General features: G+C 43.2%; 1 protein-coding gene across 1 annotated transcript; it reads right to left on the bottom strand.

Moving 5' to 3' along the window:
* Nucleotides 1-206: 206 nt before the first annotated feature.
* Nucleotides 207-25306, bottom strand: LOC119440929 (uncharacterized). The gene is made up of 8 exons (XM_049662715.1): nucleotides 25217-25306; nucleotides 23954-24000; nucleotides 21300-21338; nucleotides 16140-16184; nucleotides 12998-13091; nucleotides 9938-10077; nucleotides 2813-2966; nucleotides 207-217 (listed from the first exon to the last, which is right to left on the bottom strand). Exons 1-8 carry the CDS (start codon nucleotides 25281-25283, stop codon nucleotides 207-209), a joined length of 597 nt encoding a protein of 198 aa, XP_049518672.1. The 5' UTR covers nucleotides 25284-25306.
* Between the last annotated feature and the right edge of the window lie 1625 nt (nucleotides 25307-26931).

Genomic DNA, 26931 nt, shown 5'->3' with positions numbered 1-26931 from the left:
ACAACAAATCAATATTTCTGACGGCCGAATACCACTTAGCCTGTTTTGGCTGCGGAAGCAAGGTATTTGTGGATAATGAAACATTAAGGACCATTGAAGCACTTTTTATTTCGTTGTTATCTGGTGTCCATTTGTTTCCCAGGACGCCCATTTAGACATTGTAAACTTCGTAGTATCCATTTATTTTTATAGAAGCAATCTTGCTGTCAATGACCACCTGAAGGGTAAACAGAAAAAATAAGTAAACGACAAGCCATAGACGGCAAAAAATATGTGAAAGAAACATCGAACTTATATACAATAACAGTTGACTGACAAATGTCTCCACGTCGTCAGGCTTGCTCTCTGTGTAATCTATGGAGAAAATTTGAGCAGCATGCCTTGCTTATGAACTTTCTATATAGCATAGGATGTGCGCAACACATATGCACGTACCTTTTTGTGCTGCTTTCTTGAGCACAGTGCTGACATAAACATCGAGTAGTAAACTTTGCGACTGTCGCACAGCTCATTTTTAGATATGCTAAGATATGCTTTAGATCAGGCGACCTCCTGACTGCTCATAGCTGACTACGGAAACTGAAGGCAAACGATGAATCAAGCGTCCGTTATTAAAGTCGCTTGGTCTTCTACTAGCATCTGGAGCAAACACGGAGTACAGGTTTTCAGCGATAGAGTGTTGTAGGTAGGGGACCTAATCCTGTGAACAGTATTTTAATTTTCCAGTCGCTTTGCCCTTCGTCATTGGATCACGCCTCCCATTTTGCCAAGATTGAGCACTCGGCGGCACAGATGATGTCAAAGCAGTCGAACATCAGGAAAAATCTCTTGCAAGTTTCAGCTGTGGTACTCCCTTGAGTACTCCCAGCGCTGCAATTTGCTGGATCTTAACAAGGCAAAAAAAAGGAACGAGCTGCGTAGACAATGCGTAGGGGGGGTAGCGATGTAGTACTATATTATAATATACTATATTTAGGGATTTACGTCCCCAAACCACGATCTGATTGTGAGGAACACGGTACTGGGGAGGGGGGGGGGAGGTTGCTCCGGATGAATTTTGCCCACCTGGAGTTTTTAATATGCACCCAGTATGCGTAAGCTACACAAGCGTTTTTGCATTCCGGCCATGGCGGCCTCATCGGGGTGCGGCTGCCACGACCGCAATCGAATCTGCGACTTCACGCTCAGCAGCCCAACGCCATAGCCAATGGGCTACCGCAGAGGTTACGCAATATTTGTAATCTCGCTCAACCTCGGGAAAATCGCGAGCAGGCAGTAAGCTCAATCGTCGTTTTTGAGGCTCAAATAAGCCAGCAAGTTTCCTTTTTTTTTTCGACGTCGCCGGAGATCTTCCGGCTAACGAAGGCTACAACTGAAAACACACGTCTCTTTTTGATAGGTGTACTTTCAACGTGATATTTGAATTGCGATTATACTGGGCGAAAACACGGATCAACTTCATTAGCAAATGGGTAAATAACTGAGTGCGGAAACATTGCACAAATATGAAAATGAAAATATGCATATCCACTGCCCCGCTTGGAGCCAGTGATACGCGAATCTTTCCTGAAGCGGTTCATCAAGTGCTATAAGTTTGGCCATTTCTTTCCGGTGTCTTTAGCGTAAAGGAAACCTGGCATGCGCGCGCGCGTGTGCTCTCACGCACCAGAGCTACCCAATGTGAAACATGCGGCGAGTAGCTCAAGGAGATAGTTGGTGTTGGCACGATAGAAGTATACGTGCGGGAGTGCCCGAATGCTCTGAGCATGGACCTGCTGTACTGGGGACCGAAGTTCGACTTTATCATCGGGTACATCACTAAACATTTTTTTTTCAAATATGAGATACTCGGAAACACAGCAGCACCAGGAGAGTCCGGGATGGTTCACAAAGGATGCTTCGCCTTAAAAGAAACGATGTATTTGGAATGGCATGTTTATAACTTCTGCGGCAACGAGGCATCATTTTGCGACTGAGCTTTACCTTCAATTTTTATACACCTATCGGCAATTGCACCTTATTCTTTTCGTATTGAAGAACCTCCGCTTGCTCATTGCCTGAATATAAATGAAAATTATGTCCTGAAATAAGCCACAAAGAGAAGCGCCTCTAGCTTGTGTTTCCCTGGGCAGAATCTGTGTTGTTTCTCAGTTTAGATTAGGTATTTGCCAGGTAGGCCCAGAACACATTATATTATTTATTATCAGAAAAAATTCCCGATGTGCACACGTTTCCCTTCAGTAAGATTATTGTGCTCCTACTAAGCCTATCGCAACACCCAGTATCACTTCCCCTCTTGAAATGATCATCTATCTTGGTTTGCTGTTTTTACGTTACCAGCGCGAAATTAAACGCAGTTGCCAATGCAAACCTCTACGTCTCCTTCCAGTGTCCAGTTTAATTTCGAGCTGGTAACGTGAATCGAGAATATGACAACAGACTAGTCCATCTGAGAGAAATATTGACGTTTTCAGGTTTATCAGGTCGCTCATTCCACGCCTCTGATCAGTGACATCACAATTTCACTATTGCAATGAGAACTGGTTACGCTGTGCATCTTTCAAGCCATACCCAATTGAAAGAACAAGCCCAAAATTCCTCCCAAAATAGTTCAGCTTGTTATCGCCATCAGTGACACCACAATTTCACTACTGCAATGAGAACTGGTTACGCTGTGCATCTTTCAAGCCATACCCAATTGAAACAACAAGCCCAAAATTCCTCCCAAAATACTTCAGCTTGTTATCGCCATCTACCTTTCTATTATATCTGACAAATTGCGATTATCTGCAGAATCGCGTCATCAACTCACATTCGTTGAAAATTGGACTGAGGATAGTCAAGATAGTGGTCACTGTGGGGCCAACGGTCGAGCTCTGGATGTTGAGCAGAAGTTGTTGCAGATCACAGGCGACGTTTGTTATCGTAGTCATAAGCTGCACTTGAGGAAGACTTTTCAGGATGCACTGAATGAGATGAAATGAAATATCAGCACGGAGGTGTGAACATCGCAGCGGTTTCTTTGGGCTATAGCGACAGTAAAACATTTATTACATGCGCTCTTTCTCGTTTATTCTTTGTCTATCAGTGAGTGTGGTGTTCCACGAGAAGAGATTCGTTTGTGCTTTGAAAAACGTCTTTTTCTTCCAGTAAATCAACAGCTGCATTGCTATAAACAGCCCTAAACGTAGATACCCGCCATGGTGGCGTAGTGGCTTTGGCATTGCGCGTCTAAGTCCGAGTGCGCGGGATCAAAGCCCGGCCGCGGTGGCCCGATTTCGATGGGAATGAAATGGGGCCACCCATTTCGTTCCCCACGGGCGGTGCACCACCCACGGATGGTGCAAATGCGTATGCACCGCCCTTGGGTGTTAAAAAAACTTCAGCTGTCAAACTTAATCCGGAGTCTCCCACTATAGCGTGCATTGTATTGATATCCTGGTTTTTCCACGTAGAAACCCATATTTGCATTATTTAATTAAAAATTACATCACGGGGCAGAGTGCCTGTCACCAAAGGAGGAAAAATTTGGGTTGAAGTCATATAAAACAAAAGGGGAAGCCATTCATGCTTACATGCAAGACATTGATAAGTTTTCATTCCGTGAACGCTATAAAATCCTGAAACATTAATCACAGGTATCGTATTGCGCGCTTCAATGGTCGCAATACCGCCAGTCTTGGCAAGCTGCTTTATTTATTACTTTGACTGCCGAAATGTACTTAGGCCCCTATGTGAAGTTTCTTGTTTCGGCTGAAGGCCTCTGATTCAGAAATATGAGCTGCTGGTTCACTTTTCAAAACCGTTCTATGCATGCTCATTCTTTGACGTTGCCATTTTAAAGGGCCTACCATGAACGAAGAAATTCTTCGAAAAGGGCACGTACAGAAACCGTTTTGAGCCAGCGCTCTGCATACTTAATTAAATTGCTGGGACACTTACCGCAATATTATCGATCAGCGATGCTACCATGTCAGCCTGAAATTGAAAAAGAAGCCACCTTTTATTCCAGTCGTGCCAGTTTGTTGCCCACCGTATGCCACGATTCCCATTCCGTTACCGATGTTTTCCGTTAGAGAGCTGGAGAGGTGGGATCACACAAAAGAAAAAAAAATGTTAGGATAACTACAGCACTGCAATAACCTCCCCGCCTTTGCGCTGGCCATGTTAAACGTATTGAATTTACCAGTTATTCTAATTAAAGTAATCTACAACATGTATGAGTCTTCTTTTTTGGGTTGCGTTCTTGCTCGTTTTCTACAATTACAGTCACAATAACAAATAAACAAGCTGCGTTTGGTATTATTTCACCTAAACAAATATTCTTAGATATTGCAAACATAATGAGAGAAAGCATATTTCATGAGAATTTGCCTTTGAAAGACAGTGTATCTGGAATAGCTGTATTTTGTCTCATATGCGTGTATTCTAGGCCACTTTAGGTATGGCATCGATGCCTACTGTTGCACTTGATTGCTGTTCACCTCTCCAACACATTAATTATTCCAAGTACAATGTAAATGTTTCATTTAAAAAATACAACATGTAACAGTCTACAATATTACATGAATCTCATGTACACATTCATGTATAATTTTCTTAAGTTCTCTACGAATACACATTTATGGTCCTAGGTGAATTTTTCATGCACGTTTGCAATTTTTGTTTAAATTTCTCTTTCGGGATAACATGGTTCTCGCCGCTAAGGTTCTTGATACTGGTTCTGTCGTGACACTTAACTACTCCTCTCCAACACGTAGTTGATCCTTCTTTAAATGATTACTTCATTTAGGTTCTTGGTGCATTCGTGCTTGTATTTGCTTTGTATAAATCTGTTGGATCATACCTTAATTTTGAGACAAAACAAAGTGTGAAATGTTGCTTGTATAATCATATATATTTAAAGAAATGTATTGACAATTTGTCAATAAATTTCTATTTCTAAATATTTCTATAACATGGCGCATGCATTGCAAAAATAGCGTTGTTCTACATGCCGCCTTTTACTGTCTTAATTTTTTCCCCTCAGACTTGACCTAATCATTTGTGTTATAGCGCATGTCCATATAGAACCTTATATTTCTCACAAAGTGTGCATCACTGTGCTTTGAGCAGCGAAGTAGGTGTACGTTGCGCGTATTACGTTGTTCACCTGCAGACACAGCTGTTCACTCATTCCCAGAAGGAGCATTTGTAGAAACAGTCTAATTGGTAGAGCCAAGCTGTCCATAAACCCAAGTTCAGATCTAATTAACTTTGGCAGATAAAATGGCTTAAGGCTTACGCTACAAAAAGGGCTTGCAACATGGTAAACCGCAGAAAGTGGGGATACAGTTTTTTGTTGTTGCGGCTTGTGTATATCATGAAAAAAAAAGGAATGAATTGGCGAATTTAAAGTTAATGGCGTCAAACGCAATTCAAATTGATGATAAATAATCAAGAAATGTCTAAGGCGAGATTGAATGCAGACGCGGAAATGGCATGCCGCAGCGGCACAAAGCACTCACCGTGGTCGCCACTGCATTTGAGCATATCATTGGAACATCTCGTGAGCACTATAAAAGCGAGAGAAACAGCAAAGGTATTAAATGCGTAAGCATTTCTACATCTACCCAACGTGGAAACCCCTCCGTCCGTCCGTTCGTCCGTCCCTCCATCCATCCATCACGTTAGACGATCTCTTTCAAGACAGCACCCGCAGCTGCGAGCGAATTGACCTTTGTGCTGCCTCTTGCTTTAACGCTAACTATGCGGTGAAAACACATTGCACACGAAGCCATCAACACTCGGCGAACTCTGTCCCCATCCCTGACCACTTTCTAGATAGGGCTCGTGCGGTTGCGTCATACGCCGCCGCCGCCGGAGTATCATTGATAACGGTCGATAATTATTCGCATCGAGAGAAGGCAGCGTCATCGACCACTTCCACGTACCTGGTCCGGCAAACGTGACAATGTTCAATCACGTCACGTACCACAGCAAGCATTGACCAGTGGTCACCTTCAACGAAGCAGCGGCATCATCCAAACGCACCATCACATAACATGAGTGAACACTGCTACTACTCGCCTCTTCTTGGTCTCGGTTAGCATTTCGTTGTTGCAACCACGCTTCTACGTTTCACGATTCCTTTGCGGTGTTTCTCAAAATTATACCAAACACAGAAGCTTACCAAGAGGAAACAGCAGATGATAATAGCAAATTCTTAGGCATCATTTAGATAACTCCCACAGGAGATTCGGCGCGCAATTTTTTACATATTCTTCCTGATAACTCACTGAAATTTCGAAGTGAATCACCTTTAGTAGTCATTGGCAACCGCGAGTTGCATCAGCACCTTCTGTTCACATAAATACCTAACCTTGTGCCAATTTGTCCGTTCTTCTGCACAGCCTCCCGTGTGACTATGTTAACCTGCGACAAGCACCGACTTGCTTACCTGGCACACACACACATATTGGAAATGTTTAAACATATATTACGAAGCGTTGCTAGTGCCTCCCTCTTTCGACCATTCTATACCACTCAACATAGGTCAATCGATACGACAAGCTTTGCCAGCGCCTTTTGGTCGTCAACCAAGACTGCGTGCACGACGCTAGTTCCACACGCTTAGGACTGAAAAATCGGGGTTTAATGGGCGTAATGTGTGTATTTGGGTACGGCTACTACTCAGGATAAGAAAAACAGTGTTTTAATCAGTGCTGCAAATGAAGACAACTTCAATTTGGATAGCTTATGTAGCATTCCATACAGGGTGTTTCGGCGGACACAATCAAAATTTTTTCAAGGTTGCGTCTGGTAGAAAGCACAGTTCTTCTCCATGAGCTGGTCTACTAGAAGAGGCGGATATTACTTGCACAATAAACTGAAACGAATAGTCAACTAATTAGCAAAATTCACTAATTAAGGTTTTCAGTAAGTACCTTACGGCATCTATTGCAATAGGTGACCCGTGAAAGAGGGAGGGATTCTGGGATGCGCCGTCTGGTCGCTGTTTTCGGTCCGAGGAAGTGCAGCCGCCGCCACCGCTTCGCCATTGAAGCCTATTGATGCTCTTGCAGTCCGGCTTTGTCACATTACGAAGATTACCCTGTTGCAGGCGCCTAGCAAAACCACTGGTCGGCTGTTCAGCCATTGGCTGCTCGAATTCAAGCGTTAAAGGTAAACTCATGTAACTACTGCCTTGCAGCATTCCTTGCTGAGTCAGCTGTGCACAAGCATCAGATGCATGGCTGCCACTTCCAAAACTGAACCATCAGTGAACAAAAAGCAAATGAACGTACAGTGGCACTCATCAGGCAGCAACGAGCTGTGTAAGGGCCGACACGGAATGATTTCCCAAGATAATTCTTTCTTTAACATTGACTCAAGCAACAATAACTATTTCAGTGCTCGCATGCACATATAGTGAGAACTATTATGAAACATGGTTTTGCGGCAGAAATTTAAATGGGACACAGTGAGATACATACTTAATAATCGTAACCAACTAGCTCACCTTAGTTCCTTATTTATTATTTGATTTGTAAACATATACACAGGAAAGAGGAAGTGAGGAGCGAGGAGTTCCTTGAACACAAATAGAGATAATGCGCACCCGTAATATGTCAGCGATACGACCATTTGCCCCTCTTGTGGACAAAAAGCGAAAACTTCTAACGTACCACTTCAAATGAACCTTGAGTTTCGACGAGAAGTGCGGTTGACAGCGCGCAGTTTTCAAACATTTTCAGCGCTTCATTTTCTAATTACGCTAGCTGCGCCATCACTGACGATATTGGTTGCAGCGACGATCACAGGGCAGTATTTACCAGGCTGCTATAGGCATCGCCTCGGCCCCCGATATTTTAGTAATGCTTGTATACGCTTGATAAATTATTGGATAAAGATAGCTTTTTCATCTATCTGACTGATCCGCAGGCAGATCAGTCAGTGACGGTGCGTCCAAGCAGCGGCAAATGTCGTAGAGCTAAACCTGGCAGAAACAAAAAAGGCTGCCGAAACGAAAACCAGGGTTTGTTTATGAATAAAAGCGTATCCTTGTATTTCTTGGCTCGTCATCGTCGCGCCCAGAGTGAACTGAAACCTAGAAATCAGCTGCATGAATGGTACGACATTGCTGGTCGACAAAGCGGACGGAAAGCTTCGCACGACTGACAGTTGAAACCGCGTAGAAAAACTACGTGCGCCGGCCATGCCGCCGATGCCGCCGCCTCGTCCGTCGAACCGCAAGCTGCTAGCAGACAGCGCGCGCGCGCCCCGCAATTCCCTGTGATTTCTCGTTTTACGGGTCACCTATTTACAAATTCTGGAGGGTGAAACTGCAAGGAATATCTACTTAAAATACTTGTGTGAATCACACCATTTACGAGACATGGGGCGTCAAGCTTTCGATAAAAGTGTAATGTCGTTCCACTTACTTTCTTGACAAAAGGTTGCTTTATGCATTGAAGCACGAACGTAATTGGAACGCCCATCCATTTCTCCGCAAATTTCGGGAATTATTATCTCGAAACTGGGTCGTCCTCAGAATTCGTTCCAAATGGATCCACCTTGCGAACACCCCCGCTAGAATTTTTAAATTGCAATATCTGCCATAAGGTGATTAGTTAAAAACTATATTAGTGAATTTTTGCTATTTAGTCGAATACGCATTTAAATTTCTTGTGCAAGTAATGTCCGCCTCTTCGAGTAAACCAGCTCATGGACTAGAAATGTGCCACAGGGAATTAAAAAAGAAAAATTGGCAGTGACCAGTATACAAGATAAAAGAAGATCGTGCACAAGGAAGGCAAATATTTTTCTTCGAGTAGAAACATTTCGCACCCTCAAAATTCTACCGCAATTAAGATCCGATTTAGGTAGCACTACATACCTTTTTGTCACCTGTACTCGTTGGCGTTCTAGAATTTATTTGGAAAGTTAAAACAACATGAAACTTTTTGGGACCTGTAACCACTGGAACAGAGCTAGCAGCAATGATGCATAGCAAAAAGAGGTGAAACTCAATTTTCCTAGGAGAGTTTTTCTGAGTAGAGGACCTTATCACTTATATTAATAAAGCAGGTAATTTTGTTCCTAAAAGAGTAAATTTTAGACATAAAATGCATTCCATTCAATAAACATTTTAGAAAGCCGAACTTAGTTGAATTTATGTTCTTCTTGCAAGTATCATGTGGATATAAAAGAATGTTCTGTACTGTATGCTATAGGATATTGAAGAGATGAGTTCTCTACCTACTATACCATGTGTTGCAGCTAAGATTGGCCAAGCAGTTCAACGAAAAAAAAATGTAAAAAACGCAGTGAAAGAGTAAATGATAAAACTTACGGTGTTCGGGGGTCAGCGTTCAGACAACCAAACAATTGGTAGCATTGGTAGCAACAATTGGTTAAATTCGTAGCTTGCACCGTGTTTTTAATTAGTTTTTTTTTTCGTTGAGCAGCTTACGTTAGCTGGGACACCCTATATACGACGTCGTAGTGTGGCAGTGTAGGTACGGCGATTTAAGTTATACATTTTGGTAAATCTACAATTGCCTCACTTACTGATTTCGTTTAAAAATTGCCTTTTTCTGCACGTTGAAATACTGAAAAGAAGTACTTGCCGGACTCTGGCGGTTTCATACAAACATTCGGCCAGCGCAAAGTGAAACATAGTCACGTGACCTAAGCAGTTCCGCTATTGTCAAAGTTGGGCGAGAAGTACACATAGTTTGGCGAGTTGGTTTGACACGCGCTTAAAAGATGAGGACGATAGGTGAAGACTATATATGTCTCGTCTTCACCTATCGTCCTCGTCGTTTAAGCGCATTTACACCATTGTGCGAGAAACGTAATCGCTGTGAATTCCAGTTACATCGCCGCCCCATAAAATATACGAAGAAAGCAGAAAGCAATCTTTCCAACCACAAGAATGTTTTGCAAGACTTACGGCGCTCATGTTTATGACACCTGGTAACAAAATGTTGATGGACCCGTTGCAAGTGTTGACATTCTTCAACATGTTCACAGCAGTGCTAGTCCCACCAAGAGTAAGGTTTCCAAGTGTGGAGCGGCCCAGTTCCTCTACGGCTGCAACAGAACGAAATGAAGCCTTCGTATTCTCTCAAATAAAAAGAAGCAGCGCAGTACCCCAAAGAATGAAGTGGCTGTACGAATAACGCAGCTGCGCAGTGTGTGTGACGGAACTACAGAGTTTGCCATGAAATGACAGGTGCAATGAGGTGAATATCACTGGGTTATTAAGCCTATTCGGTTTCAGCGACGTGTATTTGTTGCGTTAAATAGCACAACATTTAGCTGATGTGTTACAGGAAACTTCCTTTAGTAAATCTGTAAATTTCTAGCAGCACATGAAGTGTATATACCGACGCAAAGTACAGATGATTCTGCGAAGCCTCGCATTTCACGTCTTTACTAGGACTCCGCGACTCATGCAATGACATTAAATTTCCCTGATCACCGCGTGCTGTGCTCCGCAAACAAGCAAACTAGATCCACTGCGCACTTGGTCGCCAGATGTCCTCGTGGTGCAATGAATTGTAAAGCCCCGGGATCTTGTAACAGTAGCGAAATGCTTTGATTTTGCGGCCATGTTACGCGATTGGACGATAACTTCAGCGCGCCGCCTGGTTCTGTCCAAGAGCAGCTAGCAAATGACGCGCGCCTGGTGCGCATCGTTCGCCGTTCGCAAACGGAGCTCACGCTGTTAGATACGCACCGCTATGTTCTTCGAATGGAACCACTCGCGGGCGCACGACATTATGGTGCGAAGTTACGCATCGACCATGCTACCGAACACTTCAATCAGGTTGGTAATCCCCCCCTGGTGTGCCGCGCATGGAGCTTTTGTCTACATCTGCGTGACACTTCCCTAAATTGCAACTGAAATCCAGCACGGTTAGAGGTAGTTGACCCTCGGCCCCGGAGAAGCTGTCTTGCAGCACTGGAATGCCGTCCGAGAAGGACCTGTCCCCTCCAGCTGAGAGCCTACCAGGCGAGGAGGCAGCCATAGGAGAATAGGGCCCTTGGAGTGGCTCCATTGGCCGAACATGACGCTACTTGTACGAGCCCTACGATTGGATGAACATCACAACACCAGCATGCGCTCGACGATTGGCTGAAAATGACGTGTCCCCAACGAATTCAAGGGGTCTTAAGCCAGAGAACCACAGGGACGAGAGAGATGTTCTTCTTGCCGCGGGCCGCAGCGTCCGATTTGCTGAAGGCCGTAACGATGACTCTTTTACTGTTATTTGGCTAATTCTACTCCTGTACATAACGTAAATAAAACTTCATTTCTCTAAGGCCTCCTCAACTTCGGCCAACTCCCGCACGCTACGGTAAGATCAAATAACGCACAGAGTTTGCTTAATTCACCCGTGTCCTGCACTGCGCCCGCGTCATGTCGGGGTGCCGTTGCTGGCTGCTCGGCCAACACATTGTCGACGGGGCGAGTGACAGGATCGGAACAGAATCAAAGAAGAGAACCAGGCTCTTTTCTGCTTCTTCACACATAGGGAAAGGGAAAGCAGTGAAAGGCTTTGATGCGCCGTTAACTAAAGGGTTAGCCTGTTAAAGACTTCTTCTTTCTGGGGTTTTACGTGCCAAAAGCAGTTTTGATTATGAGGCACGCCATAGTGGAAGGTTCCGGATTAATTTTGACCACCTGGGGTTCTTTAACGTGCACTACAACGCAAGCATGTACACAGGCGTTGTGTGGCCTTATAATGCAATGCGGCGCATCGGACGCGTGCATTTTGAACCTTTTGACATGGACCAAACCAGGAGGCGCTGTAAGCAGTTGGCGGTACTTTCAGAAGATCCAGGGGCTTTAATGAATTTAGGGCTGCGTCCGTCGTGGGACCTCCAAAGTGAGCCTTAAATGACAGTGCATGTTTGGGCCGTTGCCAGTGCATTTGTGTGAAATTCCTGTGCCTACTTCTTAATATTTAATTTCATGCAAGCAGCGCTAGAGTAGCTGTAAAGTAACGTCTTCGGTGATAGACAACGAGCATCTCGATTCGCCCTGCTTTCGAATAGCACCCGCGGGTTCCTATACCGCGAAAGAAATGAGCTTTCTTCTCATGCCATCTTGTACGTCGCGTGATCTTTTAATTGGGCTCGCAGTCGTTATGGAGTCATGTTAAAAGATTCACCGACGGTTACGATACTCCCTAATGCGAAATTTGAGCGCAGCTCCATACATGTTTTCATTTCGCGATATATTGGCTGGCGCGGACAATCTGTCTCGTGTGGCGCGTTGCAAACGGAGCGAAGTGTGGCGCGACTGCCTGGCTAATCGAGAGATCAGGAGAGGAAGCGCGTGGGTGATGCGTGGGCGCAATTCCCAGCAACAGCTGTAGACAGACCTGCGCTCATGCAGTGCTTTGTTTCCATGTATGGTATCTGTGGACGCGCTAGCCGCATGCCTTATCGTTGGCGTCGCCGGTGAACAAACGAAGCGCGCTACTCTGGTGACATTTCGTACCCATCGTCGCCGCAGAGCCCATCTTGCTCGGCACTACTCCTTTCTCATGCTTTCGCCATACCCTCCTCCTCCGCTTTCATCCTCGTGATTTCTTCGCTATCGCCGTATTTCATCCGCGTTCGCCCTTTCATCCTTCGTAGGGCGCGGTTACGAGGGACGCCGCGCTGACGCTCACAACAGGAACCTAAGAGCTGCGATCAAAACAAAGAAACTGCCGCAGTTGTAAGCAGGCTGCTCGGCAATAAATGCTCTTCGAAAAAAAAAATGTGTTGTCCCATAAGGCTTCGACTAACTTCTTGAGGACAACTAAGTAACAATGCTGATCTCTATATTATGGAGTGACCAAGCGGTCAATTATCTTGCGCATTCAAGAGCGCCTATAGGGATTGCAACATGTTAGGTTCTTATACGATAAACATACTTTTTTTACTGTTTGCTTGGATAATACATGGGAAGCTTGTACTTAGAGCTAGAAAAAACAATAGAAAAGTACATAGTTACCAGTTAGACGGTTGCCGATGATTTGAAGTAAAGGTCCCAGTGCGTTCACTACACCGTCGGGCGAACCATACTGACGGAGGCCGGTCATGACACACTGATAAAAAGCACTTCGTTAATCATGAAGGCCGATAACACAAGGCAGTAAATTGAGGACCACCTGCAAACTCACTTGACTGATTTGAATCTGTATATAAAACAGTTGAAACTGCACGTATAATTAAAATAACATTTCTGTACCAAACGTCTGAAAGTTCGCACTAAGAATGGCAATAGAGATAGGTACAAAAGTAAACAAAATTCGTCAGAGCGATTTATGAAAGCGCTTACACATATTTCCTATTTCCAGAGCCTAAGCCGACATTCGTTACAGTGTGTTACAAAACTCACATCGGCGTCATCAGCATCGCCCCTTGGCTATATCGTTTAACATCTAAATTCGATTTAACTTGCTTTTTTGTGTAAATATACAACTGCGTTACACACGAAGGCTAATTAAAAAATGTTTATTTGGCATTCAACGCAAACTGCATTCATTGAGTTCAATCTTCTATAAAGACATTAACGCCCCGTAAAAGGCGTAACGTCGCGAAACGAGTGTGATTTGGAATCGCCATTTTTTGGTTTAAATTATACAATTGGCTATGCGCGACTAAAAGCTGCGTTCTTATTTGTCCTGAAGCTCATATATGCAGAAGGTTTTAGTAAAATGCAGAGAAAATTTAAAAAAACGTATTTTTATGTATATATATATATATATATATATATATATATATATATAAAAGTTCGTGATTTACTGAGTAGTAGGGGCTGATCACTATACAGCTCTTGCAATAAGCCGTGATCGCATGGATTATACCTACAGAGCAATGTCAAAGAAAGGCGCATTTGAATGTGCATTTGGCAGAAGGAAAGACGGCTTGCTGACCGAGGTAATGGGATTCGCCTATATTGTACAAGTTATTTCTATACAAAGTGGCTAGGGGAACTCGCATATGAACAGATTTAGAGAGGAGTAAGGCTATCGCATAGGAATGTGTCACTTTCATCCACACAGGAATGTGCGTATGAAAGTAACAGACTTTGATAGAAAATTCACTGTGAAAGAAAAGAAATTCAAACGGCCTACTAGGAGTCAAGAATTTTGTGGGACAATTTTTTTATTGCGATAGCAATTATATGGACACTCAAAAGCAGATTTCTGCCGTCGGCGTCGCCGTCGCCGTCGGCGTCGCCGTCGCCGTCGCCGTCGCCGTCGCCGTGAGGTTCCGTATGACGTCATTTGGAGATGAAATCGTCGCCGCGCGCCGAACGCTGTATGTGCGAGTGAAAGGGCGCGAGGGGCGCGTCTTTCACGGGGAGTGAACGCACGGCGGAGAACAAACGCGCGTTCTGCGCCGTGCTCGCTTAAGGGCTGCAGAAGTAGGCGTCTCTTTTCTCCTTTACAATCACCATATATGTAGAGCAAACGCGCCTTCTTCGGACGCGCGAGAGGCCGTGGGGGAGGGGGAGGGAAGGGAGGCGACGTTTAGCTGCGGCACCAAGTGCCTATTTATATCAGAGGCTCCAGCAACAGTCACCAACGCCGCACGCATTTTGAGCTAACGCGGGCAAAACGCCGATGGCGTCGACAACAGTTCTGCGTGTTGTTGCTACCAAAGCCGCTCACCTTACTTCGTATGACATTGCTGTGTTGCTATCGCATTCATTGCTTCGCCCTTAGGGCGAAACTGTGACATTTTTTTTCTTTTCATGCGGAAGAAGTTACCAGTCGAAACATATCTTTCTTTGCGGCGAAGATCAGAGGTGGTGAAAAAAAAGATTGATACGTTTCACTTCAAATCACTCTATAACTTGTAGCATGTGATGTAATATAATCAGTAGTTACTCTTGTAGAATAAATTAATGCCTTTATTTTACAAGATACTACAGCATACTTCCGCGAGACAGAAGAAGAGCGGCACCGAAGCAAAGCTCAGCATTAGGCCGGCACCGAAGAAGAGAAAATAGAGGTTGCTCCTCGCCATCTTGGCTGGTTGCGTTACGCTTGTGCTACTCACATGTAAATTTGTAAATATACGTTTCTTGTGCAATAATCTTGTTAAATTATTAGGCGACATGAAAAAGCGAATTCCACCATGTGCAATATAAACCAGTTTGTAATTTTCAAAAGCACGGTTATTGAACTAATTCCTATAGAGGGCGTACATGTATAGCCAATATGCCCAGTGTCAGCGACAAACTAGTTTCAGTGCAGTAAGCCGAGTTTAGATCGTATAATAATTTTCTCAGTGTCTGTACAACACCAATCTGAACTTCATATTAACCAGTAACAGCTGTTAAAAACGAGTTCCAATGCGAAAGCACATTTTCTGACCTTATGCCTAATGTTTTTTTTTTTTCCTAACAAAATATGCGTAGCACGCACACAGCATAGTATTTATGGTTTTCTCCACTAAATCAATGTGGTTTTGAGCATACATGGAGTTTCACGTAACTTTATGCCACGTAAGTGGACCGAACCACTGTAATGTTGTTCGCCGTCACTTGGAGATATTCAGATTATTTTGTGCATTCCGCCAAATTAGATAATTAGTCCTAATTATTAAATGAAATTCTCTAATATTATAAGTAGGTAAAAATTCTCAATGAGAAAATTGTAGAGCAACATGAGAAACTTCCGATACAACTTTCTGTTGCTCAATACGTGCTACATGAAATTGTTTTCCGAGCGTGAAAGAAGCCCGCGATTGACGCAAAATTTCCGCGCGACTGCCCGCTCGAGGCATTTCACGTGTATTCACAGGCATGTTTCACGCAAGGAAAAACACTTTTATGTAGCACGTATTGAGCAATTAAAAGCTGTATCGGAAGTTTCTCATGTTGGTCTACAATTTTCTCATTGAGAATTTTCACCTACTTATAATATTAGAGAATTTGATTTAATAATTAGGACTAATTATCTAATTAGGCGGAATGCATAAAATCATCCGAGTATCTCCAAGCAACGGCAACCAACGTTACATTGGTTCGGTCCAGCTAAGTGGTATTTGCATATGTTTAATGTTTGGCTAAAGTTACCTGAACTGACCTGTATACAAAACTAATCTCTATGACTGCTATTATGAGCTTTTCACCTACGTACCTTAACAATTGTCGTTACTCCGGTAACCAAGTTGGTCACAGGGAGCTGGGAAAAGAAACATACGAAGTTATGGCGACCATTATTGCCTGCCACATAAGGCACAATACAAGGCTCCGTTTTCATACTTATAATTTGATTTGATTGAGACATCCAAATACTGAATTCTGGTGGAGGGGCTTTGCTAAACTTCGTTTCGTTCCAATTTTGGTACATTTACTTTGAAAGTGCATTCAAGTAATTGGTATAGGTTTAAATGCCGCACTCATATTGCTAGCATAGCATTATTGGCGTTAGGAGCACGCCTATTTTCGGAGCCAGTGCGACATCCAAAAAAGTACCTGACTGTCTGCTACTGTTGCCAATAAGGATACCGTTTCTTCTGAATAGTAATCAAGCAGCCAAGGAATATGCACCAGAGGTGGAATTCACTAAGCTAACTTAAAAACTAGTCGAAAAAACGTGTGTAGGTAATGGTAGCACAGGTGCGAACTTCAGCGCTTGCGCCAAAAGGACGCGTAAGTCGATTCATAAATCTTGCACAGTGGTTGCAGCTTCCGACGCAAGACGGAATTTCTACGATATGGCGGTAGTAGTCTGGCGATGATAATGATGTCTATCTGCACCGCTCGCACAAACGCACGCACACGAACACACACATGCAATTATATATACTGTATATAATGACATTGACGCGTATCCCTGCAGACATTTCATTTTTCAAAAGTGCGGAGCATAACGTTCATAAAGAAGCCACCACATTTTTGATTTGCATGCACAAAGCAAGCAACAAGCAACAGGCCCTGGGAAGATCAGACGAGAAAGAAAAGCGACAGCAGACGGCAGCCATCGTCATCTTATGATTGGCTGGAGATGCTTCTACTAAACCCTAGACTAACATCAGTCCTGCATGAAAAGATGGCACTCACGTCTTTCAGTTGCTTCTTGCTATGTTCTTCCTATATTTTATTCCTCTCACTTAAGAAAGCATTCATCGGCCTGTTTGTGAATTTTGGCGTAATAATTTTGTTCCAGCCAGCGACGGTCTTATGGTGCTCCGCGCCAGCTGCATATATAGTAGTCAAGTCAATATGACGGCCTACAAAAGCCGGCCACAAAGGCCTGTTATCACGAATAGAACAATATCAAAGGTGCACGACGCTGGCCGTGGTCACGAAAACGCGCCGTATAAGCAAGATCAGCATCTAGCATCGCTCTAACTATGATTTCTTTTGTGCTCTGCCAGCGGCGTACAGTTCGACCGCTTAAATCAGGGCGTTTGGATGAAGCTACGGCACTTCCTTGTATTTAGCGGTCTAAGTGCACATTATATGAAATGTACTCAAGGACTGAATAACTTCACATCAAAACCGCGAGGCGTACCGCATTCAGCTAACAACTAACACATTGTCTAATTTATGCGAAACTTCCATATTTACGTTCCGACAGAGAGCACATATCCGCCACTCCTCAGACTCGATTCGACCTTGCCTCCGTGATAGTTCCGGCTTCACATGTTTTAATTATAAACAAGGAAAGAGCTAAATTACTTATCAAAAAGGGGGTTAGGCAAGCATACGCAAGCTCTCCAATGCTATTATCTCTATGCTCGTACTGAAGCTATCAGACTGGGAAGGATTAGGAATTGGTTCAACGGCGAATATTTCAACGCCCTTCAGCTTGCCGATGACATTATCCTGTTCAGCAATGCTCCGGACACATTGCAAGGTATGAATGATGACATTAACCGAGAAATTGTCAGAGTGGGGATGAAGATTAATATGTAGACGACAGTGGTAATGTTTCACAGCCTGTCAAGCTAACGAGAAGTCATGATCGGTAGTGAGCCTCTAGAAACTGCACAGGAGCCCGTACATCTTGGTCGATTGCTGACAGGGGACCCTGATCATGAAAATAAAGTTTACAGAAGAATAAAAATAGATCGGAGCGAATACGGCCGGCATTACGAAATCATGACCGGGAGCTCACCACGGTGGTTGAAAAGCCAAGGGTACAGACATTGCCTTCCACCAGTGCTAACATATTGGGCAGAAACAAAGAAGTTTGAGAACAAGTTAAGGCGCACGCAAACGAGATGGAACAAAAATGCTAGGTGTAACGTTAAGAGATGGGCAGGCCACGTAATTCTTTGGACAGATAACCTGTGGCGCATCGGAGTTACACACTGGCTGCTAAGCGACAGGAAGCGCTTTCGAGGATGGTAGAAAACTAGGTGGGGTGATGAAATTTGTAAAGTTGCATGCACAATTTGGAATCAGCTAGTGCATGTCAGTGGCATTTGGAGATCGCGGAGGGAGACAATCATTCTGCGATGGACATAAAAATAGGTTCCTGACGTTTTGCAACATCAAAAATTTCCTCCGAAATTTAACGAACTATTACCCTTCAGCTGCTGTTTGCTTCGTACTGCGAGGCCACATTCGCATGTTGAAAGAACGGCGTCGGGTGCCGCGTGGATACCACCACATGATGCACCTTGTCCTCATACGATACGTGTAGTGACTGCTCCGAACAAAGTGCGTCAGTGTATCAAGATCCATAGTTTGAACATATTTGATTCGAAATCACCTAGACTGATGAACTCTTATGTGTTTCGTACACGGTGCTGCACAGTATTCTCAGGTGCACTTGAACGTGTGTTCTTATGAAGAAGGTAAATTTGTGAAAACATTGGCGCTGATCATCGGGGGGATGCTGACTGACTAGCCTTGACTTCTATGAGGTGCCACTTGGGTTATGACAGACAGCGTAGATAGGGATTCTAGACCCTGACGTCACCAGCCTATGATTTATTACTAGTCTAGAAAATTAAAGTATACGCGCATTTGTGGATTTCGCCAACTTAGGAATGCGGCCACCTGAACTTGCAGAACAAACTATTGTCTATAGGTGTGAGGCATCATCGCGTTTTTCAGCTAAGCAGAATCCAAGAAGATGTGATGAATGCTGAAACGACGTGAAAGTGTGATAGGCAGCAAAACTAGCACGTGCAGATGTTACGTTGCGAAGTTCCGGGTCATAATTTTATGAGTCTCGGTAGCCACGGCTTCTTTCTGCATTTACCTTTCAGGGCTGCTTTCATAGCTCTCCATGCCCTCTACAAGATTGCTATACGAAGGGAGCGTGCGTTTCGTCGTCCGTTGGCGCTCGACGACATCGTTGACCACCACCTTATAAACGGTACCGACTGTCGAGGGAGCCGATATTGAGCATTCATGCGGAATTTGAGCGCAATCTCATACTATACTAATGAACGTAAGGGTGCTTATGGTCTTGTCTTGGAGGCCATATGAACAATTTATTACGCAGCTTTGTTTTTTTTTTCATTTTCCTAATTTGTATAGAAATAAAGACATTTAGTATCGCTTTGTAATATGGTCATGGTGGTGGTGGTATAGCTTGGCAGACCTGGCCGGCAATTGCTCCGCCTGAGTGTTTCTTTCTGCGCCAAATGTGTTACCATGTGCCCATTTGTCTTGTCTTTCACAGAAATGTGAGAAAATTGTCTGGCACTTTAACTGCCATTGTTTTGATGGTGGTGCTGTGAACGGGCGAGCGCCGTTGCGCTTTTCGGTTCTAAGATGCCCGGAAAAGGAAGTCAGCGAAAAAGGGTGTGCAGTGATTTTCCGTAAGAATATAGCCTCAACTGCAGATGCATGATGTGCGATCATGTTATCAGTGGACCGCGATTTTTTCATTCTTAGTCATTTAATCCAAGTTTTGCTTCCTTTTTTCTAACCTACGACGTCATAAGGTGTATGCCCTGCCACTTCGGTTGCAAGCTTATTTTAGCCTAAGAAGTTTTTGGGTATGCAATTGCGTACGAACGACGCAACTTACTAAATTCAGCCCCCGTTGTTTTAGCCTAAGTATTTCGCGCATTCAAGCAGCTGAACTTGTAGGTGAGAAAGCTTAAGTTTTATTCGATATATTTTCGGCAATGTTTTCTTACGCCAATCATCCAGACAATCTACCAAAAGAAGTAAAAAAAAGCCGGCAGATACCACGCCTAGTGGGAATCGGTGTTATGCGAAGCAGTGTGCGGGGAGCCTACCAAGTTAACGAAACGAACATGAGAGCACCAAGACCTAGGCCACTCTTTCATTACCTACATGACACGCATGCCATGAGTCCTAAGGAGTCCCTTTAGCTACACTTAAGAAACCTTAAGGCGCTAGTCTTAGTCATGCTCATGACTATAAGCTTCAACCATTGACGTTTAGCATGTTCCTTCACTTAGTACCCCCGTCCGACCCATTTCAGTGGCTTTTGAGTGTTAATCTTTTTTTGATGAGTCACTGCCATTTTTGCTGAGTCATGCTCATGACTCTGACTGATACCAGCATCCTTTAGTGTTTCCTTTACTTAGTACTACGTGCGAAGCCATTTCAGTGGTTTTTGAGTGTTAATATTTTTCGCTTGGTCATTGTCATGACCTACATGACACGCATGTCATGACATTTATGCCATGACCTATCACTTCTGTTCGTCATACACTCCTGTCATACTATGCCAGTTTTGGTACCTACCAAGTTAACGAAACGACCATGAGAGCACCAAGACGTAGGTGGCTGTTTCATGACCTACATGACACGCATGTCATGACATTCATGTCATGACATATAATTTATGTTCATCATATACTCTTGTCATAGTATACCAATTTTGGTACATACCAAGTTAACGAAATGACCATGAGAACCCAAAGACGTATGCGGCTAGATAGACAGATAGATAGATACTGTCAAAGTAGCAAATGTTCGCCAAGAAATGCTTCGCATTAAAAAATATGGTGTAGTTGTAGAATGTAGTTACAGCTCTATGCAGACATTATTCTTGAGGTAACTTGCACAAAACCCTTCACCAATACGTAAGTTTGCCCATTTAGAAAAGCTTCGCGCGAGCAATATGAGTTTGCGCACAGTAAATTATGTAGTAAAAAAGTTAGCGCGGACCACACGAATCTTTTACAATTGTCAATTGACGGGTCACTGTCGCTTGTATTAGGGCACCTAAATACGGGTAAAATTTTTTACTGCAAGTAAATCGTGTACCGCAATCAACTTTTGCAATAGTAGCTGGTTAAACAACTAGAGAAACATCTCTGAAATGAAGGGAGAAAGCAAAGACCATATATCTCACCAGTGATGAAGAGCAATAGTTCAGTCTACCGCCAATGCACTGAAAAAAACGGTAATTTTATTACCTCTGACTTTCCATTTCTCATAAACAGAAACATGTCTTCGAGGGCATGCTATTCTTAGCGGCCCCGAACAGGTAACCTTCATGCGAGCACATATAAGAAATTTGATCGTAATAATAACGAAGACGGAGGTGGTTTCTTGACACCCAGCAAAAGTTCCTTAAGTTATAAGATGATCGGTTCTTCATGGCCTGAAACTCATCCTCAATAGAGTCATCTTTGCCGTTCTTCGGTTGGGGCCTTGAAATTATTAATGAACTACGGATAAATTCTACACAGATGTTTAAAGATAGACACAACAACTCCAGAAAGACAAGGAGATTTACTAGAGGGTCTCCCCAGTTGGCCACCCTGTACTGGGAAAGGTGAAAAGGGGCTAAAATGACAGCAAAAGAAGGGAAGAAGGAACAATAAGCTACTGCCTCTATATGGCTGAAACGCAAGTGGAAAACCAAATGAAGCCCACTAAGGGTGCGTGAAAGTTCTTGAAGAGCTGTGACTGCTTTGAGCGCTTTTAACAATCAAATTTTCTGTCGGCAGTTGGTACACGAATTTGCCAGCGGCCGGCTTGAGCCGCGTCTATTGGCTGCACGGGAATAGTTGAGGGGGGAGAGAAAATGATATGCTTATATCTTGCGTTTATATTAAGCAAATTGCCTCGTTCTTTTCTTTTCTTTTCCCTACTGTACCACCTGATTCATGGCCTATCAACTGTAATTACTTGAGCCATAACACCAGCGACCAACAAACCCACCCACCAACCTGCAGTGCAGCTGCTGCTGTTCCACGTAAAAATTGTTAAAGCATAGTAGGCACTATTATCAGGTCACCACAAGAAAGCTGCGCAACAGAAAATGAAGGCGGTTGACTCTCTCTCTCTCTCTCTCTGCAAAAAGCAAAACTGAAAAGCAATTATTATTATTGATGTGCTGATGTACAGTGAGCAGCTCAGTCGCTTCTTGGTCGAGTTGCATACTGCAGGATTATCGACATGGTAACAATCTTCGTTTGAGGGTATTCGAATTGCGGAACAACCTCTTGCTGGGCAGACGTCACAAAATGTTGAAAGTCGATGTGTTTTTGTAATGTAATGCTGTTTTCAACGTCGTTTATGAGGTTATTGCCCATTTTTTGTTAATATTTTTTCCTAATGATGGTGTGCTTTTCAACGAAATGCAATAATTTCTGTAGGTCTTGGATCTCCCATTGAATAACACAATTCAATAACACAGTTTATTTTACAATAATTTACCATTATTTTCGTCTTGCAGTATAAGTATACTGTAATATTATCTATATATGACCTCAATTGTAACTCACTAAGAACCGTCCGCCAGCTTAGGAAATAGGTGTATGGTACATATCAAACACAGTGTCAGCTGTTTGGTGCCAGCTTCGTTGTCAGCTTGTTCGATGATTATGTTTCAAAGACAGAAACAGAGACAAATATGTATGATGAACAAGATGTTCCTGAACACACGCTATTTTACAAGCGTTTACAGGATACAGCTATAGAACGTTCTCGCGAGTAGGTTGAAATTTGATGTGAATGGTAGTAGTGAAATGAACACGCACATAGCAATCTGGAGCTTTAAATAGTTCACCATAGCCAGTGCTTAAATACGTATTTCTAACCGTGCTGTCGCTCATGCCTATAGATGCAAAATTTCCGGAAATTTTGAGCAATTGGAAAAAAACATGTTTTTTTCACGTTCTTCCTGAAATTTTGGAAAAATAGAAAAGAAGCAATTTTCTTGAGCATACGGTCAATAGTTTATTGCCAAATGTCAAAATTCACAACTCTCATTATGTAAATAACACAAGTGAAATGCTTTCTGCCTTTTCACAAACGAATGCAGGGTTTAACAAATCGAAAACAAGCCAGAAGCATCACCGCGAACGCGTTAAGTTCTCTGTGAACGGGTGAGGCTTAGAATTGTTACACAAGTTAGAACAAACAACACTGAAATGTCTCTTCTGTGGCTTTTTCGTTGTGGCTTCGACTATGGAAACATTGATCAAGATGTATCCCCGACCGTGAAGGTCTCCCTGACCGTCAAGTGCATCCACACGTCGGAAATTAGCCGTAACATTGCAGAATCTGCTTCCACACGGCTTCATATGCGGACTTCCGCCACAGGTGCACGAGGGAAAGTCAAAATTGAACAATAACGGGCACGAAAACATGAGAAACCGCACCCGAATGACGAAGCCACGCTCACGCTGGAGCTGACATTATGTGATATCGATGGCGAGTCGTCAGCCGTCGCTCTGTGTTTTGGTATCATGTGCGACGTTTCGGTTTCACGTTCAACGCTGGGTGTTGCCGAAGTTTTATTTCTGTACGTTATTGCCCGCGGAAATTTTGGCCAATTTTTCCAACTGCGCGAAAAAAACGGAAGAAAACCTGTTTTTTTTTCCCGGAATTTTCCCGTTTTTTTCCGCACATCGCATCTCTACTCATGCCACAATATTTGTCTTTATGGGACAAGCGACATAAAATATAGCGGTGGTAACCTGTTACAATTTCGACTTGACGAATCTCTACCTAAGGCTACAGAATGTCGTAAAGGGTATCAAAGATTAAACATACACGTCCAATGTCCAGCGTGTCATTCAAAGTGATATTGACGCACCCAGCTGTAGAAAAAGAAAGGAAAAAAAAAGACGCATGTGTCACGTTCGACTTACAAAATAGTTTGAAGGAGAATCAACTATTCAAGTCGCTGAAAGAGAATGTTTTCCTAGGCGAGTTCAGTTGTCATTGTCACTATTTTTATCCTCGTCGCCCTGACTATAATCATTATTATCATCGCAATCATTATCATCATCATAATCGTGGTCATCTTCACCACCACCTTTCTCACATTTTTAGACTGCACTGTTTTCGCGATCAGCCCACGAAACACCCTAGAAACGAATGTTCGAAATCCACTTACCCTACTCAGAACTCTAGCGGTAACTTGCTAAGGAATACATTGTCTTCAATATCTTGTTCGCTTATAAGGTTAGAGACATTTTCTTACAAATGATATTTTCGGGACTTATTCCTCCATGTTACCCTCGCAATTCATGCACACAGAGTGACATGCAACCATTCAGCGCCCAGTCCGAACGCGCCGTTTGCAGTTTGTACAAAAACTACGGTACACATGTTGTGAGCGTGTGTAAATCCATACGAGCGCTTCATTTCACATTTAATTCTCTTTATCTGGTGTATCATGCTAGGCAGATGACCCGGCAAAAATTTCCACATCTATTAAATATTCTCGTTCTGTTTGCATTCATATTGTCCAGATATACGTTGCTTCCGCTTATCAAATGGGAGAGACCGATCGGAGACGATCTTCTTGTCGACATACGAGATAAAGTGGTGTATAATTCCAGCGCAGTATCATATAATGAAATCTGGACTAATCTGAAGGTCTGCAATGGCAAGCTTAAAAATAAAGAATCAATATTGTATAAAGGTTAACTAAGACTTTTCGCATGATTTCAAATTTAGCAATAGGATACAGAACTTCAAAGCAATAATATTTTCAGAAATGGTGCACCTAGAAACAACACAGAAAAAGTAACTCCTTGTTAGCAATCTTTCTGTTGTACAATTATTATCATATGTTCTTCTAATGACCAAATGGCACAATTTTCATATCATAGGTGAAAGCCTTACTGGTTGTGAAATTAAAGTGGGATAAATGCTACGGGGACGTATTATGTTAAAGAGAAAAAGATGGGCCAGATGTATTATTGTGCTCGGAAAGTCACTTTAAATTGCTAAATTTATTCACAAAACTATTATATGCATTTATATAATCAACAGCTATGTATCAAACAAATAATGCCCCATACTTACAAACAGATCCTTCAGAAGGTGTAGCGGTCAGTGCCCAGAGAACGATAGTGACACACAACGCAGCCATAGTACAAATTTACTATCAAGTACCAAGGCAGCTAGATATTTAGCGAATGAGCAAAGTCCGAATCTGAAGCCTCCCGTATCTAGTATATTTGGGAAACATAAAGAAACGAAGTTGATCTCGAACGACCACTAGCGCTAGCAGCGCACCGAAGAAAGGAGTAGTACTCATCTTATACAGGCTAGCACTGTCTATTTATTTCTCTCGGGGCCGTGTTCGCACGTGTGCATGTGTGCAATTGTGCAATTTAACACTGAGCATAGAGAGAACAAGAAAAATTATTTTAACATTACGGTGCGGGCTGTGCCATCGCCACCATTGAGAGCATGGTTGCTTGCGCAATTCCAACGTTCAGCTAATACTAGCAGGCAACTGAAAGCAAACGTAAGCTCACAAAAAAAGCAATAGCGAAGCTAGTGTGGGTGGACCTTATGCTTAATGCTATATTATAACGTAACATGCACCGTTCTCTTTGTTTTTATAGCAGCAGAAAAGTCGGCTGCTGTGTGAATCATCGCTGCATCCGGGTAAGGCTCCCAGACGGACGTCATCACAGCTGTCGTAACGTGACGTGCTATTAGCTGAAATTTATGGTACCGTACGCAACACGGTATCCGGGTTCCGCTTCGGAGCTGCAAGCTCGAAACTTGCGGTTAACGCAAACTTGGTGCCTAATATTTGGAAAGTAAATCTTAATCTCTAGTTAAGAGACATGAAGGGTTTTGAAAAGTAACAACACACTGTACTCGTACCAACGAAATCTGAAGAGGCCGCCAGGAGTATGTGTATGAGCAAAAAGCAGTGAAGGACCATCGCGGTATAACTTCGATGCACGTAGCGAGCGGAGGTACCATCCGATAGTGGTTTGGACGCTTGCTATGTATGTTTTGTATATACCATGTGTCTCAGGTAACTTGTGTCAAAACTAAAAAAAAAAAACTCATGTGACACGTAACTGTACCAAATAAAGGTATTGTTGTTTACCATCGCTTGGAGCAAATGAGACTTTATTTTGTATTTCGCCTAATTGCATAATTAGTTATAGCAATTATTTAACTGCTCAATATTACATTCAGGACAAAAGTGTCAGCTAGAAAATTATACACCGTGCACAAATTCCCGATCGATCTTTCTATTGGTAAACACGTGCTACACAAAACTTATTTCCAAGCCTCAAAGGAAGGCCGCAAAAGCCCGCCCAAAATACCACGTGAGTAGCTGCGCGGCACGTTGTTAGTGTTCTATCTGACTTAATCCAAACGACGGCAAACAAAGACACCTTGGTTTTGCCCAGCTGCGTGGCACGTGCATATTTTTAAATTTTGTCGCAAGTTACGCGAACCATATGGGATATGTGTAAGGAATTTTGCGCATAGCACAAATGTTATGACTCGCAAAGTGCAAGAAATTGATGAACACTTTGAAAAGATCAATTTTCAATTCCCAGATGTCGATGGAGAAAGACAACACAGTAGAATTAGTTACTCTCGGTCAGAAAACCTCCTGGCATGGCATGGCAAGAACTTTATTTAGGTCCAGAGAAACTAGGGCCCGAGGGCAAAAGCCCCCAGGCTAAGTCGGTGGCTCCGCCCACGTAGGCACCGGTAAGCCAAAGCTCTTCCCATTTTTTTGGAGAGTGTGGTTTCGATGT

Source organism: Dermacentor silvarum, chromosome 2 (genome assembly GCF_013339745.2).
Source record: "Dermacentor silvarum isolate Dsil-2018 chromosome 2, BIME_Dsil_1.4, whole genome shotgun sequence".
NCBI lineage: Eukaryota > Metazoa > Arthropoda > Arachnida > Ixodida > Ixodidae > Dermacentor > Dermacentor silvarum.
Note: the sequence above shows the minus strand (reverse complement) of the source record. Positions and strands in the feature narration are given on the sequence as shown.